This window comes from Syngnathus acus, chromosome 1, assembly GCF_901709675.1.
Source record: "Syngnathus acus chromosome 1, fSynAcu1.2, whole genome shotgun sequence".
NCBI classification, from domain to species: Eukaryota; Metazoa; Chordata; class Actinopteri; order Syngnathiformes; family Syngnathidae; genus Syngnathus; species Syngnathus acus.
The window spans coordinates 9287146-9305690 of record NC_051087.1 but is presented as its reverse complement, the minus strand read 5'-3'; the positions used below and the strand labels follow the sequence as shown (position 1 = coordinate 9305690).

Sequence of the window (18545 nt, the reverse complement as noted above, 5' to 3'; positions counted from 1 at the left end):
CTCCGGCGAGCATCATGACGCAGATGGATCACGTGGTTGAGGCTATAAATGAGCAGAACAGAGGAGTCACGGAGCCAAATATTAGCACGCTCTTTCACACACGGATAGAACAATTTACATAAACGATGGAAATTGGGAGCATATCTACTGGTGCAAAGACACCCCAGCAATTTTGCACATGCTCTTCTCCGGATAGCTCCCAGCTCATTGACAGCAGAGACGCGCAGAGTTCTGGGTCCTCCAAAGTCCTATTGGCGTACAAAAACGCATCGCAAAACCTCAATTTGTCGGGGATCAAAGTAGGTTTGGGGATACTTAAAGTAGCCACGTCTCAGTGGCGGCAGGACAAGAAGACGCGCCCGGGCGCAACCACGAGACAGCCGACTCATTGTGAGATGTGCAAGAGTTCTCCACTAGACCAGCTGGCAGCTTTGCTTCTTCATTGCCAAACGCGGCGACGGCAAATAGGTCAAGAACCCCGACATGAGCATTCATTCTCTACCAAGCCTCAAAACTGTAAACGCATCGTGGTTCTTGGTGCGCCAAGAGTCGGCAAGACCTCCATCCTGCGGCGGTACTTGCGAGATGGATTCGTGGAGGAGTACCAGCCCACGTCCGAGGATTTTGTCCGAAAACTGTTCCGCATACGCGGGGAAACTTACCAAATTGATGTTTTAGATGCATCTGGGGAGAGGCACTTCCCAGCCAAGCGGCGATTGTCTATCCTTACTGGTGCGTATATTATTTATCATATTGCACGTCGTATTTCCCCATTAAGGCACTCATACATGGAAAAAAATCAGCCTCAAAAGTGAATTCTGAAATTTCGTGTCAATTTACTCACAATTTGAGCCTGTTTAAACATTTGCAGGAGGCTATTCTGTTGTATGAATGACAACAGGTGATCTTGTATCTAATAGAAGAGCATTTAAACGTCCTGCCAGTCACAGCAGGTTGTTGTCTTAGAGAGATGGAATGAAATATTTCTAATGAATAAATAAACATTTTCAGACAAATTCCTCACAGCAGCCATGATAATCTCTCATTTGATTGCTATGCTGTAATGTACCCTGTGCCAAAAATCAATTGGATAGGTACTGCCTTTGTTTTTTTACATTCTTTGTTTAATATATTGAGTGAACACAATGCCAAGCAAACAAATTGGCATTTGTGTAAACATACAAAGATTTAATCACATTTAAAATGAACAGAATCAACAGTGTAAATCTTGTCTTTTTAGGAAATTGTTGTCAACTGCCGTTTTAGGAATTGAAGGGTAGAGTCAGTGGCATGCGACTACAGTATGCGGCATTACACAATTATATTAAATAATTGCGCTTCTATTTGACTATATGCGTAACTAGATTTGAACAGAAGTCAAGCAAGTATTGTTTCAAGCTATCATATTTTCACATAAAATGAAATGAATTTGACACCCATGATGAAAAGTGTAAATTACTAATTGAAAGTAATAAATCCATATTGTTGTTTCTACAGGGGACATTTTTTTGCTTGTCTTCAGCGTGAATGACAGAAGCTCCTTTGAAGAAGTGTGCGCTCTCAGACGGGAGATCCTGGCAGCCAAATCCAAACTAACTAAAGTCCCACACAATTTTACTCAGCAGAAGCTCCCCTTAGTGGTCTGCGCTAATAAAGTCGATCTCCAGGAAGGTGAGAGGGAAGTCTCCTGTGCAGAGGTGCTCCGTGCTCTCGGTGAAAACTGCGCCTACTTTGAAACCTCAGCAAAGGACAGCACCAATTTGGAGAAAGTATTTGAGGCTTTGGCAAAGCGAGGCGGACTTCCGGCTGAAACTGGACCGTCACAACACCGCAAATTGTCACTCCATTCATATCAAGCCATGCGCACCGGTCACCTTCCAGTCCAACTGATGGGGGACGATGACGCCTGCGGCCTGCTGTACCCGCTGGCCAGTAGGCCGAGCTTCAGCGCTGAGCTACGACAAGTCACTGGACCACAAAGTGCACACAAGACTGGCAAAACAAAAGAAAGATGTCAGATACAGTGAGAGACCAAACACACTGTTAAAAAAAAAAAACAACATCCTCTGACATGAAAAACTTTATTTATATAGAAAGTGTGTTTTCTCGGTTGCATGTCACATGAAATTAGAATAAATCTTGAGTTTTTCTCAGTTTTGAAGAAGTCTGTTATTTTCCTTTCAACTCATTCTTTGTGTGTCTCTGTGTTTGTATGTGTTAGGATTTGTACAGAGTAGTCAACTCGTCGCTTTATTTGTCTTGTCGACCTATATCCAAATGTCACAATAGGATCACGACATGAAGCTCAAGATGCAATAATCGTCATGATATTGTGGGGAGGGTGCCCGTATAGTAAAAAAGCTCAAGTTAGTGAATAAAAACAATAAAGAAATCACTATATTCAGCAGATAGAGACAATGTTGTGTTTTAGGACATAAAAACAGCAGTGACAAAGAAATAGGATTGCCCAGTCATTTAATTGTTTTGTGTTCCTAGAGCCACTCTTAACCAGTATGCAATTAAATCTTAGTCAAGTTAACTACTCGACTCTGACATCTTTGGTGTGATGTCGACTTAACGCTAATCATGATTTTTTGTTCAGTTTTTTTCCCTTGAGGAAGATTCGGAGCAGCTTGCAGCAACCAATGAGTCTGCGTAATGAAATTAGTCACGTTAATTGATTTTAATTGTAAAATTCATACAACAATTAATCCCAACCCCCATGATTATCACAGCCCGTCGTATTCACGAGATCGAAATAAATAGATAAATAATAGTAATAGCAGCTGCATTAATGGAAACATAAAAATGCGTTGACTGGTTTCAGCCATTCATTTTAGTAGTAGGTGATCTTTAGGTATATAAGAGACACATATTGTGCCTAGAGTAAGGTGGAGTGCACACTTTAGTGTCAATTATGTACTCACAGACAAAACCACACACATTTGAACAGGTGAACAGTCATCTGTAAACAATGAGGTCACACTGCGTGCTCCCATATTGGGGTCGGAAATGCACAAGGTACACAGTTTGCGAATATGCAGCATCAAGTTTCACTGATTGATGCCGCATATGGCAAACTCAGATACTCAGAGAAATTCACGCTCAGTTCAGTCTTGTATTATATTTCATTGATGGAAAAAGAAAAATGAGGATAACGATGCTTGGACTGTGCCTATGTGCAGTATTACGTAAGATCTGTCCTGTTTTGTAATTTTTTAACTTTTTAGTTGAAGCTGTTGTGATTTTCCGCCCTGCTACCATGCAGCTATCCATCTATCAATCCGTCTGTCCATCCGGCCGTCCGTCCATCCGACCGGCCGTCCATATGTCCGTCTGCGTGTACCATTTGATTTTGTTTTTGCAATTAAAATAATTGATTTTATTGAAAAATATAATCATTATGGCTTTCTGCTGAAATAATGCAAGTCTTTCTATGATTCTTTGAGCAATGACTATTTGTCTTTTCCTTTTTTTTAGGTGTTTTTGATTTTGTTGAGCTCATCAGTGTGTTCTTTCTATTAAAGAATGTAACACTGCTGGATTATCTATGCCCATGTTTAATGATATAATTCTTATAAAGCAATATATTTTGCCATAAAAATTCAGTTTCTAAATACAGTACTTCTTGACAACATTGTATGAGCTTGTACAAACAGAAGATTATCCAAACAAATATTGTGTTGATTGCTTCTGGGTGCGAACCTTTCTCAGCATTTAAATATATACTTGTATCACAGACATAGCACAGATGGATCATAACCTTAACCGCTCTTTAGTCAGTATGACATCAGACATCTGGTGGAAATGTTAGCATCATTGTGAGGGTGTTGTGTTTGTCAACAGTCCATTCAGTCCTTAGTTCACAGCAGCTGGGAGATATCATTCAACACAGATATGTGGACAACGAGTCACGCAAGTATATGAAAGGGCAGCTCAATCAGAAGCAAAGAACAAGCACATACGTAAACAAATAAGCCTGCCACCTGTCAGTGTCCAACCCACTCATCTTATCTTATTAATTACTGCTTGTGGTCAATGTGTGTTTGCTATACTGCATGATTGTACTAATACTAATTTCCAATTGCTTTTTTTATAGTACAATTATGTGCAATGTGTGTTTGTTATACGACATGGTTGTACTAATACTAATTTCCAATTGCTTTTGTTTATTGTACAATTATGTGCATTTTCTTAGTTAACTAGGTCAAATTAAAGATGCTGATGATGCTGTTGCATATTACTGGGAGTGTTGATTGTAATCAGTAGCACAAATAAATACAAAACCTAATTGGGTTTTGCAACAAAACTGTACGAGAAACAAATCTACTTTAGAGCTGCTTTTAGTGAGAATTTTCCTTTTCAGTCATCGACTGTAGATTAAAGTCATATTAAAAGTTGAATTTGAATGAAATGATGCTTTCTAAGGTGACTGGAAACTGGGGAGACTGACGCATAAATGAGAAAAAAAATCTGTGTTACATGATCATGTAACTTTTGTGTATTGTATATCACACTTTGCATGAGAACGGCATAGAATTCTAAAGTATGATGAACCATAGAGTTTCCCAGTAGAAATGTCGTTGCAACGAGAAAGCGGCATCTCAGAAAGGTCTATGAAAAGCACAAATTCCCAGCTGAGTGGGAATTCTCCTGATGCCCTAGAGGGGCCACTCCAGGCTTGACTGAAGATATTATAATGTCTGGCTTTTGAGGGGAGGGGAAGTCACCAAAGGAAGGATGTGATGTCTTCTCCCTCCCCTCTCAACAAACCGGCTCAGCAAAAGGACAAGTCAAATCAACTAATGTTAATTAGTTGAAGAGGAGGAGTGCTGGTCATGTGTTTACTTTTATAATATCAAAACATGGAAGTTGTGTTGATTCTCCAACCCTCTTAGGTTATACAGAGCGCGCTAGACTGCTAATGTGGGGATTCAGTCTCAAATTGAATTTAAAGACAATACAAGGAAATAGGAAGCCCCTGTGCTGATCCCGGGCTTCCAGAAGTTTGCCAGTCAAACAAACGGGCAAAGCTGGCTTGATCTCAATTCAAATCTGGAGGAAGATTGGCTCACTGGAAATCACACTTAAAGTAATGGCAGAAGGTAAGACAAAGATTTGATCCGAAATAACAGATTGATTGTGTGATGGTTAACTGCCCTTTCTACCGTACTTTGAATGTGATAATCAAGACAGAAACAGAAATTTGAACAATGATGAATAATGCATTTCCCTTGGTGTGTCTACATGATTATTTGACCTTTCAGCAATACCGTTGCGAGAAAAGAAGCAGAAAACTCTACCTCGATCCGATGGGTGTGGTCTGCATAACGTCGATGGTATGCTTATTCTATATCCTTATCCTTTGTCTTTATGATTATTGTGAGTCCCAAGTTGATCAACCAATTTCTTCAAGTTAAATACTCAAATACTAATGTTGCTTGTTGCTTTCCAGGCTGTACAATGTCCTCGCAATCATTGTAGTTTAGGAGATTGAATAGAATAACTTCACACTATCTTAGATATTTTCTGACACTAACGAGTTGTGTTTATTAAAATTACACTGACCAGCCACATCATTGACCACTGGCACAATCTAACAAGCAGTGTCAAATATTCCACTTTTTGAGGCATTACAGTCTATATATTGAGTCACACAGTTGGAGAAGTATTAAAGTAAAATCTTATTAATTAATTAATTATTAATTATTAATTAATCTTATTATTATTTTTTTTTTAGTATTTTATTTATTTTAATTATTTTATTTTATATATATATATTTTTGGCTCTGTGTCATACTTTTTGGACCTAATTCTTTTGTTGCAGTTATACAGAGAAACAAAAATCACAGTCAGACTTGTATGACAAAACCAAATTGAAAGATATGGTCAGGCCTAATGACCGAATCGTGATCTCCTTTACAGCTGTTGATCTGTCTGGAGGTCTTCGAATCGTCCTAGTGGGGAAGACTGGATCTGGGAAGAGCGCAACAGGAAACACCATACTTGGCCGAGCTGCCTTCAGAGAGGATCCGAGCCCGGTGTCGGTGACCAAACACTGTGAGACGCAGAACGGGGAAGTGGATGGCACCGCGGTGCAGGTCATTGACACGCCGGGCCTGTTTGACACGGCCATCACGGAGGAAGAATTAAAGTCAAGAATAGAAGAATGTGTCAAGATGTCGGTGCCGGGCCCTCACGCCTTCCTACTCGTGATCAGGCTCGGCGTGAGGTTCACCGAGGAGGAGAGAAATGCTGTGAAGTGGATCCAGGATAACTTTGGTGATGATGCATCCATGTACACCATCATGCTATTCACATGCAAAGACCAGGCCAAAGCTGACAACGCCCTAAAGGAGTGCAAGGAGCTGCGTAGACTCTCCATCACGTTCGGACGCAGATATCACGCCTTCAACAACAACGACGCAGATGATCGAGTCCAGGTCAAAGAGCTTGTTACCATGATCAAGGAAATGATACAAGACAACGGCGGGAAACATTACACAAACGAAATGTACGAGAAAGCCCAAAGCAAGCTCAGAGAGGAAGAAGAACGGAAGAAACAAGAGGAGGAAGAGAAGAAGGAGGAGGAGAGAAAAGTGTGGGATGCGGAGAGGGAGAGGCAAGAGAGAGAGAAGGAAAAGAAGAAAAAGTCGAAAAGAAGGAACATCCGTGTGGCCTCAGCGGCCGCCGTGGTGCTGGTGTTGGCTGGCATGGTGATCGCGGTGGGGGCCGAGACCACTGTGGCGCTGGCGCTTGGAGCGCCTACTCTACTCTTGGGAGTTTTATGTGGCTTAGCTGCTCTTTGGTTTTGGAAAGGAATTAGATGCAAAGCTAAATCAGATTTTCCAATATAGAAGGAGGTCAGTGCCAAGGACATGATGCACCATATTCAGCATGCAGTATTTGTTTTGACTGTAAATGAGTGAAGTATGTTATTTCGGCATCATCCATTTACAGAATTAAATCATTTTCACCGAACTACGCAACGACCTCGGGATACGAACTCTCATTTAAACTGTGAACGCTATGATAATTCTCACCTTTAATTTACAGTGTGAATCTAAATAAATGAAGCACATTACAGCAGCTTTATTCAAGTGTCACAACTGTGCTAAATAATCATTTTAGTCGTATCCTTTATTGAAGCAGTCATGTGCTGTAGTTAGAAACATTACAAGCTCGCTTCCCTTAAGGAAATGAAAGACAATGGCTAATGTCTGTCGGCCGACATTCGTATTTAAGACTGAGAGGGGAAACATCCTGAGGAGTAACCTCACAATATACGTCACTCAAACACAAAACATAAGAATGCAGGAAAAAGATTGGATTCCTGGGAAAGAGACCACTGAGACTACTATGACCTTATTCGTGACTTCAATGAGTGTGCAACAAGAGGTCACAGAATTTATCCATCACATGAAGGCCAACAGAACCTGTAACATGAATTTTGCCTTTACAAAGATAATATTGTTGATGTTATTGACATTGTCAGAAAACTATTTACAGTATTTTAAAGACATGATTTTTTTTTGGTTGTAGTGTTTCTTCCTGGTAGGGTAAGTAGAAGTAAAAAGCCTGCCACAGTTTGGCTTTAGCCACAGGTACTTCTAATCAACTGAGCTGGCAAGTAAATGAGGTCAAGGTTGATAAAAGCACCAGTTGTTTAAACTGTGGCATGCTCTCTACTTTCTGGACCTGAATTTGAAACTTCGGGCCATATATTTTGACCCGCTTATTTCTTTGAGAGGTGAACAACCACAACTTTGATCATGAACTTTGCAAGATTACCATTCTTCTTCTTTTAAACACCGTGCTTAATTTTACAAAAAGCTTTTCAAGAAAATTCAGAAAAATAAAATGAATTTAGCACAACAAATACTTTATCTTCAGACAAATGACATAATGGGTAGCCATCATTGGGATTTTCTTCTGAAGCATGCGTCTCTAACAAAGTCTCCTTGTGTTGTCATTTGTGGAATAACTTTCTGCGTGTGAGTATTAAGTATGCAGTATGACACACTGCAGCCCTCCTACACGCTTCAGCACGAGGCCTGCGCAAATAATCTGGCCAGTCATAAGAGAAGAGTCAAAGACTGAGGACACTCATATTTGACCCAATCAAAACGGTAAGAAACTTACATTTACTAGATTAATACATTTTAGAAAAGAGATTGGTTTGCTATTTTTTATCAAGTAACTTAACTCTACAAATGTTTCGTTTATTTTTATTTGTCTTAACACTTCGTACTGTTTCGAACATACTGACCCATAGGAGCGATTGGTGATAGTAAAGCAATGATAGGGCACTACTGTAATAATGAGGAGACAAGGGTTGGAAATTTGGAGAGGAAAAGAGTATAATTTTCATCTGACCCTAAAGCCCTGCCAGAAAATCATAGAGAAGTTATCAATCCCATTGTTCCTGATGTCAACTCGATCCTGTTTTTAGCAACGGTGAAACATACCGGCTTTGTTGTTGATGGCTGTGATTTGGAGCATAATATTTTCAGTACTCACATGCAATTTTTGAAGTTTGATTTTAAATGGCCAATACATGTTATCTCTGCAGATCACTGTATTGAAGAAGTGGACTCATCTGGGTGTCTTTTGACATTCACACATCTTTCCAGGACTTCTTCACGCTAAGGCTTCCTAGGGAGTTTTGTATGAGAGTTCTTTCAAAGTGAGACCTTGGGCTTTTTCCAGCAAAGATGGCGTCGACGAGTCTTCAGCTGCTGGGTTTGGTGTTAGCAGTGCTCGGCTGGGTGTGTGGGATTCTGGTGTGCGCGGCGCCTCTGTGGCGCGTGTCCGCCTTCGTGGGTGGGGAACTGGTGATCGCCCAGGTGATGTGGGAAGGACTGTGGATGAACTGCCTATCTCAGACCACAGGCCAGATCCAGTGTAAGACGTACGACTCAACGCTGGCTCTGCCCACGTCCACTCAAGCCGCACGGAGCCTCACTGTCCTCTCTCTGCTCCTCTGCATTCTGGCCCTCCTACTCGGGGTGATGGGGGCAAAATGCACCCACTGCCTTGGTGATGCTAACCAAGCGCTCAAGGATCGACTGAGCAGGCTCGCAGGGGTGCTCTTCATTGTGGCTGGTTTGGCTTTCTTGATTCCCATATGTTGGACCGCCTATGCAGTCATCAGGGACTTTTACGATCAAAATGTTGCAGCACCTCTAAAGAGAGAGCTGGGACCAGCACTCTATCTGGGCTGGGTGGCCAGTGTGCTTCTGTTGCTAGCGGGCGTGCTACTGCACGTTGGTTCTTCTCCAAAAGGAAGAGGAGCACTGCCTGTTAGAAGAGCACCAAAAGATAACCCACATTCGGGGGCAGCGGGATCAGAAGCAAAGCCACAGGAAAAAGCTTATGTCTAAGAGGTGTTTTATTTATTCGGATGTACCAGCTGTTTGAATTCTGACCGTCATATGTTTTGTTTTGCATGAACAACTCATAAATCACATCAGGATAAAAAATTAAATTCATAAATGGTTTTATTTGAGAGAATGAGGGTGTTAATTGCTGTGCTGTTTACTAATGTGTGTAGCATAAAGTGCATTTGTCAAATTTCACTCAGCCTCTGCAAGTGTGTAATGGTGACTTGAGTGGGTAGACAGCACACAGAGGTTTATTGTCCGTGGAAGTGTGTGTTGGGTGTGTGTTTGTGCATGTGTGTTCATGTCAGAGCGCGAGAGAATGAAAGAGTGAGAGAAACAAATACTGTTCTTGTTTAATCGTGATTTTTTTATTCAGGGTGAAGCAGTCGAATTGTCATTACTTTAAATTATTTTTTAGGCTTATTTTCACTCGTCATTATTTTCCTTAAATTGTGGGCTTTTTTTAAAAAATAGGGTGCTTTTAATATCATTTTTTAGTTAACACAATGAAAGTGTTATTTGCAAATGTAGATTTGAGCTATATTACTTTAACAGAAATAATTCTGAGTTTTTCATATTATGTATTAAATGTAATAAATATTTTTTGTTGGAATACATCATTTAATCAATTTATTAATTTATCTAACATAAAATAATATTATACAAAGGGACTGTTTAAATGTTTTTCTTTTCACTACTAATGTCCGTGCATCAGTGGACCTGTATATACAGGAGTCCACATAGATGCAGTATGTATTTACCCGTTTGAAATCCAATATTAGTGTTATTTGGACGTTTGGTATTGTCAAGACTTGCAGTGTGTTCTTCATTTGTTGTTTGTGCACCACAGATTATATCACTAAAAATTAGCACCTAATAAAACATGTACAAACATATCTGTGTGAGTCCGCAGTGATTTTGAATAGTTCTGAAAACAACAAAATTGTTATCATTGCATCACTGCATATTTTCATTTATGAGGAACGGTGTTATTTTGTCACATAAAAGCAGGCTGTCAAAGACCGAACAAATATACAATATAATTTATGCACATCTGAATTTGAACCAGGAATAATAAATTACTGTAATTATCAATTGCGACACACGAGGGCAGCAGACACCAAAGCTGAGCTCTCCAATTGAAGTTGATGAAATAATTTCATCACTACAGGTGAAGGATTGTGCACAGAAAACAGCAATGCCAAACATTGATGCACAGGTTAACTGGGAGGACTGATAGAGCTAGTATGGTAAGTTGGGGATGAACGACCTATAATAAGAGACGAAACCAACCAACTAACTTCCCCCGGAACTTGACTTTGAACAGCTCACATTTCTTTGGAGTCAGTTTAACACCATGCTGTTTATAACGCTGGAAGACAAGGCGTTAGCATCATTTAAACTCGAAAGCGAAATACTATCAAACCAGCAAAGAATTTGATCAGAGAGACCAATATCAGTACATTTCTTTGTCCGTAATGTGTAAAATGCTTGAGATAGTCTATGTAACGGGCTCCACAGTTTTTCAAGCGGATCATGTTTCTAACTTTTACAGCTGCAATCATTGTCATGTTTTTTTCCTTTAAATATATCTAGTAATGATGTATTTATGTATTGTTGTAAGCAGGGGTGTAGCCAGATATTTTTCAGTGGGGTGGCCAGAGAGAAATGCCTCACTGAGGGGGCCTCTTGCCATACATGTGCGGACTATGAATATTACCACTCAGCTGTGAAGATTCATCATTTTAATGATGCACAACCTTTTACCACACATTGGCTATTTTACACAAACCCATATTAAAGTTACTCTATTTAAGGATGTCTGGCATGTCTGAGCATAGGTTGAACATCTCTAACAATGCAGAGCACAAGGTCTTTAGCTGAGACATCGCACACAAATGGAAGCCCACGGCAGGGTGGAGGGCATGCCCCTTTAAGATTCTCAACACAAGACCGTGAAGTGTGTGACAAGTGGCATGGGCCTACGTGCGTGCATGCGCGTGTGTTTGCATGTGTGTGTGACCAGCGAGGTCTTTGGCACGACTGTCAAGGGGAGGGTCGGCAGCTCCAGCTTCCACGCTGTCAATTGGCTGCTCCGCCCCTCTGGATTTCAGCTGCTTCCTGGATCGCTGCACACCAGTAATGTGCCCTGCATGCACGCTCACTCTCGCTGTACGGCTCCATAAATGTGACGGGAGTGTGCGCGGTACATCAGGAGCCAAAGTGCACAATGTTTGAAGATTAACGAGGTTATCGGCGGGTCCGTGGACGTGCACCTACTACTACCACCACTATTACCAGTGGTAGCGCAGAGTCCACCCAAGCGGACTGACGGGGAAGCAACGAAGGCTGCCACCGCTGTAGCTGCACCGTGAGACGGTACAGGACGCAGCCATGACCGAGAAACGGATGTCGCGGTGGTATTTCGGCGGCTTGGCGTCCTGCGGAGCCGCCTGCTGCACGCATCCTCTGGATCTCCTCAAGGTGAGGTTTTAGGTGACCCCCTTTTCGTGGGGCGAAGGCCTTGCCACAGCCTGCAGCTATTTTCAACAACAATCATGATTTACAACATTCACTCTCTAATCTGGATATAGTTGACGCGAGGGATGCACAAAGTGTGTAAAGCGATCGGGTTTACTGTAACTAGTCTGTCATAGTGCACTTGGCTAAACGATCACAGGTTTCGTGCAGGTGGTAACACAAGAATAACAATAACAATAGTAATGGCAGACTGATTCACAAAATGGCCCAGGAAAAGAAGCCTAGTTAGACATGCAATGCTTTGTTTTCTCATGTGATGTGGGTGAATATTTATGCTGCAGGAATGACTATTAAGTGGACCTGTGGTATTGTATGACAAATCTACCTTTTAACAGTCTGAGTCTGAATATGGAATGTAAGAGGAGTTTGATTTATTGATTGAAATCTTTATTTTGAACAGTGAGATGATAGCAAACAAACCAAACAAACAAACAAACAAAATCTAGTCAAATTGCATGTGTAATGGTGAGCCTGTTTACTGCTACGAACAACCGCGACAAAAATAAATATTGTCAAATAAATACTTGTCAGTCAATCAAAGCTGTGCATTATCTTTGTAATTTATTGTAACCTATTGATATGTCTTGAGTTTTTTTTATGCAATATATGGGGATTTGAGTCATTACTTGTTAAGTTTTTAACTTGGCTCATGACTATTTTTGTTTTTACATTAATTTATTTATTCATTTATTTATTTATTGCGCAACATCTCATGAACTTTTGGGAATACTTAAAATATTTAGGGAAATGCCAAAAGAGCAGCACTAGCCTTAATCAGTGTGACTCATTTACTGAGCTGCAAGTATTCTCTAAAATCTTGAATCCTAAATTGATAGCAGTTTTATCATTCGTGCCTAATTGATTGATTGCTACATATGATCAATTACTGTATATCTATGCTGCTTCTTATGTATTGCTCTTGGCCTTGACAACACTAACTGGCCCCTGGGGGTGGGTGCGGTCATGTGAGGTGTAATTATTGACATGAGGCACATAATCACTAACGTTTAGTGAAGAGGCCTAATGTGGTCACTCGTCTTTTCACTGGAATTTGCTCTATGTTGGACTCTGGAACATTAGCAAAGCTGCATTATACTCGAGTTATTTTATTCAACAGCTTTGTGCAAGAATTGTTTATTTGTCATCTGTTGCACACTGTTATCCATTTAGTTTTATGGAGGCTGTCACGTTGCATATTAAGACTGTAAGAGACAGAAGAAGAAGAGTTAAACCAAATCTGCTTCGTCAACTTTTACTTGTCTGGTCCCTGGCCATCTTTTTCCGGCATTCTTCCAAAGTGCAGGGAGGTTTTGTTTCACTTTGCCAACTTCTGAAAACCAATCAGAGGACAGTGGGTTTGCAGTGAGGAGGGGGGCATTTAAAGAGACATGGGCTTTTTGCAGCATGTTAAAAGTTGTTCTGAGAAAAAAAAATAGCAGTTGTAGGGCAAAAATAACTGTTACATTTGTGACACGGTGAAGTGTAGTTAAGCAGTTAGAGTTATAGACCAGGAGAGTAATGTGTCTCGGCTGCTCAAAGTAAATATACACTTCACAGGAGAAAGTATTTATCTTGGATGGAATACACACCACATGCTGTGTTTTATGGATGTAGTAAAGGCACATGCACCCGGCTTCTATTTTAGTAAAGAGCCCTATTCAGTGTTTCTATCTATTATACCCACAAATACAAAACCTGCAATTTCCGATCGTAAAAAGATATAATGACTTTTCATTTCAATCTGACTTGGTTTAAATATCTGTAGAATTTAGATCTATCCGAGATGACCATTATGATTGTCAGCAATACTGCTGTAAAGGCTCAGAGGACTGCAAACAGAAATTCCGTTAGCAGGACAAAGGTCACATTGTGAAATTGCTGACCCCCTCAGGACATCCTCTTTAGAAAACTATGTTACGTTACTCTGAAGCTGTTACCACATTCTCTTTTATTAGGTAACCTAGTTTGCTCATGATATGATGTCAAATGGTTTGTGGTCTTTGAAAGCTCCTTTGTCTGGGAGGGAAGTCAAGACAAGGTGGCGATAACAACTGACTTAAGTGAAAGAACTCGTTTTTAATTTCAAGTTAATCATGCGTTGTGTGTGTGTTGTTTGCAGGTGCACCTCCAAACACAACAGGAAGTAAAGAAGAGAATGTTTGGCATGGCTGTCCATGTGGTGAAGAACAATGGGGTGCTTGCTCTTTACAATGGCCTTTCTGCCTCCCTTTGCAGACAGGTGCGCTATGTGCATGTTATTGCCAAGTGTTTCCTTGGTGTCATATACAATCCAATTGATTTGATGAATGAACAACCACTTACAAGCTACGTCATTAGCTTCATTTGCACAAGCTGAAATGGTCCGGCGCAGTTTCTCGACCATCAATTCTGGTTCCCCTTAAGACCATGTTCCTACTCAGGATAATGCCTGGACAATTATGTCAAGACAGAATTCCTCTGCCTTTAATTTAATTAAATAAAACCTCTTTTTAATGTAACTATCCTATTTAAAATGTAAATTTTAGTTAGGAGGTGGCGCACTGGTTAGCACGCCCGCCTCACAGTGGTCCGATTCCAGTTCCGACCTTCCTGTGTGGAGTTTGCAATGTTCTTCACGTGCCTGTGTGGATTTTCTCCGGGTATTTCGGTTAGCTCCCACATTAGAAAAACATGTATGGTAGGCCAATTGAACACGCCAAATTGCCTGAAGGTGTGTGTGCAAATGGTTATTTGTCTCTGTTTGCAAGACTGCTGGGTTAGGCTCCAGCACACCTATAAAAACAATGTAAAAAAAAAAAATCTCAAATTAGTCATACTCTCAATAGATGCAAATCTTATGGTTAAATTTGCATGACATTTGGATGTCCTAGATCAAGCGCATATTTTGCATTAGAAAAATACTTGAAAGAAAACTCCTTTAAAGAGACATTTCATAAAACGTGGATACGCACATGTCAATTATGTACCTTATGCCATCTTGTGGAAGAGGGCATAGAACCAGTAGATGAACAAAGCCACATTGATGTAAATAAATCATTTTCAAACGAATTAAGTGAAGATCTTTAAGTGTTGCATCTCATGTACCCTTTTAAAAGAAAAGAATTTCCTTTTTTTGTTGTTGATTTGTATTTTAAGGTCTCATTTGTTTCATCCTCTCCTGCTCAGATGTCCTATTCGCTGACCAGATTTGCCATCTATGAGTCTGTAAGGGACATGCTTGGAAACAAAAGCCAGGGCCCCATGCCTTTCTACCAAAAAGTCATGTTGGGAGCGTTTGGAGGTCTGTGCATGCACACCCACACCTATGCTACATTCAGTAATACCGTACAACAATCAACTAACAACATATCGTACCTTTAATAGGTTTTACTGGGGGCTTCGTTGGCACGCCAGCAGACATGGTGAATGTCAGGTAACATGCCATGACCACACTTAGCTTTAAAGTAAAGTCTGGTTATTTATTTCTAAGCATGTTTGTTTCCAGGATGCAAAATGACATGAAACTACCAGTTGAACTCAGGAGAAAGTAAGTGATGCAAATTGTCACCAAAGTATGAAATGACCTAATGTTCAACCTCTATGTGCACCTAAACGCGCTTTCTTCCATTAGCTACAAACATGCCATCGATGGGCTCTTCAGAGTCTTCAGAGAAGGTAAGATCACGGATAACGAGTGCCGCGACTGCAAAATCAAACATGATCGTTTCTGACCTGAGCTATCTCTCAGAGGGTGTGAGGAAGCTCTTCTCAGGTGCCACCATGGCGTCCAGCAGAGGAGCCTTAGTCACCGTGGGACAGGCAAGTCCAGTTACTTACTGTGCAGTCCAATTTATGCATCCCCTCGGCATCTTTGAAATTCATGTTTAATTTATTTTGTCCAACTAATTAAAACACTAAACAAAACATGACGAAAATAAAATCATTACTCATCTCTATTATAATAACTAAATTGAATTGAAGTCATTTAAAGGCACATTCATGCGTTATTGTTAAATCAATATTTAAAATGAATTGAGAAGTGGATGAAATGGTTCCATTTAAATATTAATGAGTAGTGAATGGGGCAATCAGCATGTTTGTCTGCATTATAGTGTACGTTCAAATGAAAGAGTGAAGGCTCTGAATTGACCATGAATTACCAAGGGCTGCTGTTGAAGCAAAACCATTGCCAGGGGCAAGATTCTTGTTGGTGTACGCAAGAAGTGGCATGTTGGTGTCTCTATTTGTGTCGAATGTGTCTTATTCTTTATGATGGTGTCTACACATCTATATTTGCATTGCCCTAACAAATTACTACCAGGGCCTCTTATATTCATAAAGATTCTGAGAATCGTCTTGGAGAGCTCTTAAAAATTCCTAGCAAGGAGCCTCAGCTTCTGAGTCTAAGAACATTCGAGGAGATTTTTATTTGACTTTTGAGATAATTACAGTATGTGGCTGTCAGTCTGCGACTCAGATGTGAGATGATAAAGAACCGATGAGTTATTTCACTAACCTTTTCTCCACCCATTAGTTGGCATGTTATGACCAGGCCAAGCAGCTTGTGTTGGGAACGGGAATGCTGGGAGATAACATGTTCACACACTTCCTCTCCAGCTTCATTGCCGTAAGTGTCGAGCTAATCAAATGCTTGGTCACCATGTACTCAAAGTGTATCTGAGAGCGTGCTCTTTGGTGTTTTCATGTGTGCAGGGAGGCTGTGCAACGTTCCTTTGTCAGCCTCTTGACGTTCTTAAGACTCGACTCATGAACTCAAAAGGAGAGTATACTGTGAGTGCCCACTTCCTCTTCATTCTCATCCAGTAATTTTGAACTGATCTAACCAGTGTCGGTTTACTTTCAGGGGGTACGGCATTGCTTACAAGAAACTGCCAAGTTGGGTCCCCTGGCATTTTATAAGGTAGTGCTGACACTTTTGTTTAAAAATAACAGGACTCAGCAGTATTGTTGTTACTTTTTCCTCTCTAAGCTGCACTGTAAAGTGATCTGCTGACATTGTGTGTGTCAGGGCCTTGTTCCAGCAGGGATCCGCTTGATTCCTCATACAGTGCTCACATTCATGTTCCTGGAGCAACTGAAAAAGAACTTTGGGATTCGAATTGTCTCCTGATGGGAAAGTGCGACCGGCCAGTGTTGAACCACTCTGCTGTGAACTTCAGAAGAACGGAAAAGCCATGGTGGCCTGGGCATGCTGCTTCCTCTTGCTCTACCTCGACCTTACGTCATGGCGTGAAGCGAGTGTTTGCACATTTTGAGGGATAAATACTGGAACCAGCTATTTCTGAAAAATGAAAATTCAAAGGTATGCTGTCAGGAATATTGGAATAGCCTGCTAGCATAAGATAAGAGAAACATGTCCTGTATGATTTCAGGTATGTCATGTGGTTTTAATTTCAATTTTTTTATTTTTTCTAAATTTTAGTTACAAGCCTCAGTTGATGACATTTTCATGAAAATAATAGACTTTCTTGTGACTTAAACTAATTTCTAATGCCATCATCTAGATTTAGACGAATTCTATTCATCCATTTTTGTGGCGCAGGTGATGAAAAGCATGCTGATAATAGACTGCTGTTGTAATAGTTTATGCCAGGAAAACAAATGAGTGCCAAATTAGGTCAACACACAGTATTGCCACATAAATAGCATATGTATTGTTAACAAATACAACTGAAGTTAATACGTGTAGTCAGATATGTGATTGTATGTTATTCATTCCCAGCCGTACTGACCAAATATCCTTTATTTTACATGAGCCTATTGTTTGGTATTGTACTTGATTTAGAACTGGAAGTCAAGTATTAGTCTATCCAGCTTTGTGGCTTTATTCCATCAATCTGTTAATAATTCACTAACATCACATGGTATTATAGTAATGGTACATTTGGTAAACCCCCAAATCCCCCATTTGACTTTTAAATAGAAAAATAAAAGAACCCTTTAATGCAAATGTTGGATAGCAGTGGTGCTGAATGCCTGTCAATTTAATGACTTGGGATCCGATCATTTTTGAGAGCTGAACTTTATTGAAATGCGGACTAGACATTACCTAAATTGTTCGACCCTTGAACTTTTTGGGAAATGTAAGTGTTGCTGGTTAAAAGAGAACAATAGTTTTATATGTGATAAATTGTCGTGAAAATGTGCCCGTTTGTCCGCCTAGATGAGAATCCTTGTCATGTTGCCTTACTTTGTATGTCCGCCAGGGGACAGTATGACATTGTGCGATTAGCGTCACACCCATCATCAGCCTTGCGCCTTCATCCCAGGGTATTTTTTTATTTAAAAGCCACCAGATTGACTTGTGCTGCATGTCCTGGATAATGTGACCTAAAGATCAGCCTTTCTAACCCAACTGTATGAACACACAACTGTTGCCTTCTGTGTTGTTTATGCATTTTTATTGCAAATAAGTGATCAACTTTTTAATTAAAACACTAATGAAAAGTGAGGTTTCAAATTAATATTTATGTATATCTCACTTAGCATATTCTATGTATGCCTTTTATGAATCAACTGCTGAAGCCCAGCAAAATGCACTTAAGGAAAACAATGCCCTAATGCGTAGCTGTACCCTCATTGGTAGAAAGATCATACAGTGCATGTAAATGGTTCTGTTCC

At 40.4% G+C, this 18545-nt stretch overlaps 4 protein-coding genes across 6 annotated transcripts; all 4 read left to right on the top strand.

The window, feature by feature from the left end:
- Positions 1-89: 89 nt before the first annotated feature.
- Positions 90-2164, top strand: si:dkey-27j5.5 (GTP-binding protein Rhes). Its single transcript, XM_037260057.1, has 2 exons — positions 90-732; positions 1498-2164. Exons 1-2 carry the CDS (start codon positions 126-128, stop codon positions 2025-2027), a joined length of 1137 nt encoding a protein of 378 aa, XP_037115952.1. The 5' UTR covers positions 90-125; the 3' UTR covers positions 2028-2164.
- A 2541-nt stretch (positions 2165-4705) lies between these two features.
- Positions 4706-7095, top strand: LOC119126316 (GTPase IMAP family member 4-like). Of its 2 annotated transcripts, XM_037257509.1 has the most exons (3): positions 4717-5105; positions 5268-5339; positions 5926-7095. In XM_037257509.1, exons 1-3 carry the CDS (start codon positions 5096-5098, stop codon positions 6855-6857), a joined length of 1014 nt encoding a protein of 337 aa, XP_037113404.1. In that variant the 5' UTR covers positions 4717-5095; the 3' UTR covers positions 6858-7095. The 2 variants fall into 2 exon arrangements, with proteins under 2 accessions (XP_037113412.1, XP_037113404.1); XM_037257517.1 differs by lacking the exon at positions 5268-5339 and having other exon boundaries at positions 4706-5105.
- A 126-nt stretch (positions 7096-7221) lies between these two features.
- Positions 7222-10279, top strand: LOC119126329 (claudin-9-like). Of its 2 annotated transcripts, none has more exons than XM_037257536.1 (2): positions 7222-8129; positions 8634-10279. In XM_037257536.1, the coding sequence occupies exon 2, from the start codon at positions 8715-8717 to the stop codon at positions 9381-9383; it is 669 nt and encodes a 222-aa protein (XP_037113431.1). In that variant the 5' UTR covers positions 7222-8129; positions 8634-8714; the 3' UTR covers positions 9384-10279. The 2 variants fall into 2 exon arrangements, with proteins under 2 accessions (XP_037113431.1, XP_037113425.1); XM_037257530.1 differs by having other exon boundaries at positions 8573-10279.
- A 1166-nt stretch (positions 10280-11445) lies between these two features.
- Positions 11446-18375, top strand: slc25a10 (solute carrier family 25 member 10). The gene is made up of 11 exons (XM_037253322.1): positions 11446-11867; positions 14044-14163; positions 15090-15204; positions 15288-15336; positions 15409-15450; positions 15535-15578; positions 15652-15722; positions 16438-16530; positions 16617-16694; positions 16768-16824; positions 16933-18375. Exons 1-11 carry the CDS (start codon positions 11778-11780, stop codon positions 17032-17034), a joined length of 861 nt encoding a protein of 286 aa, XP_037109217.1. The 5' UTR covers positions 11446-11777; the 3' UTR covers positions 17035-18375.
- Positions 18376-18545: the final 170 nt, after the last annotated feature.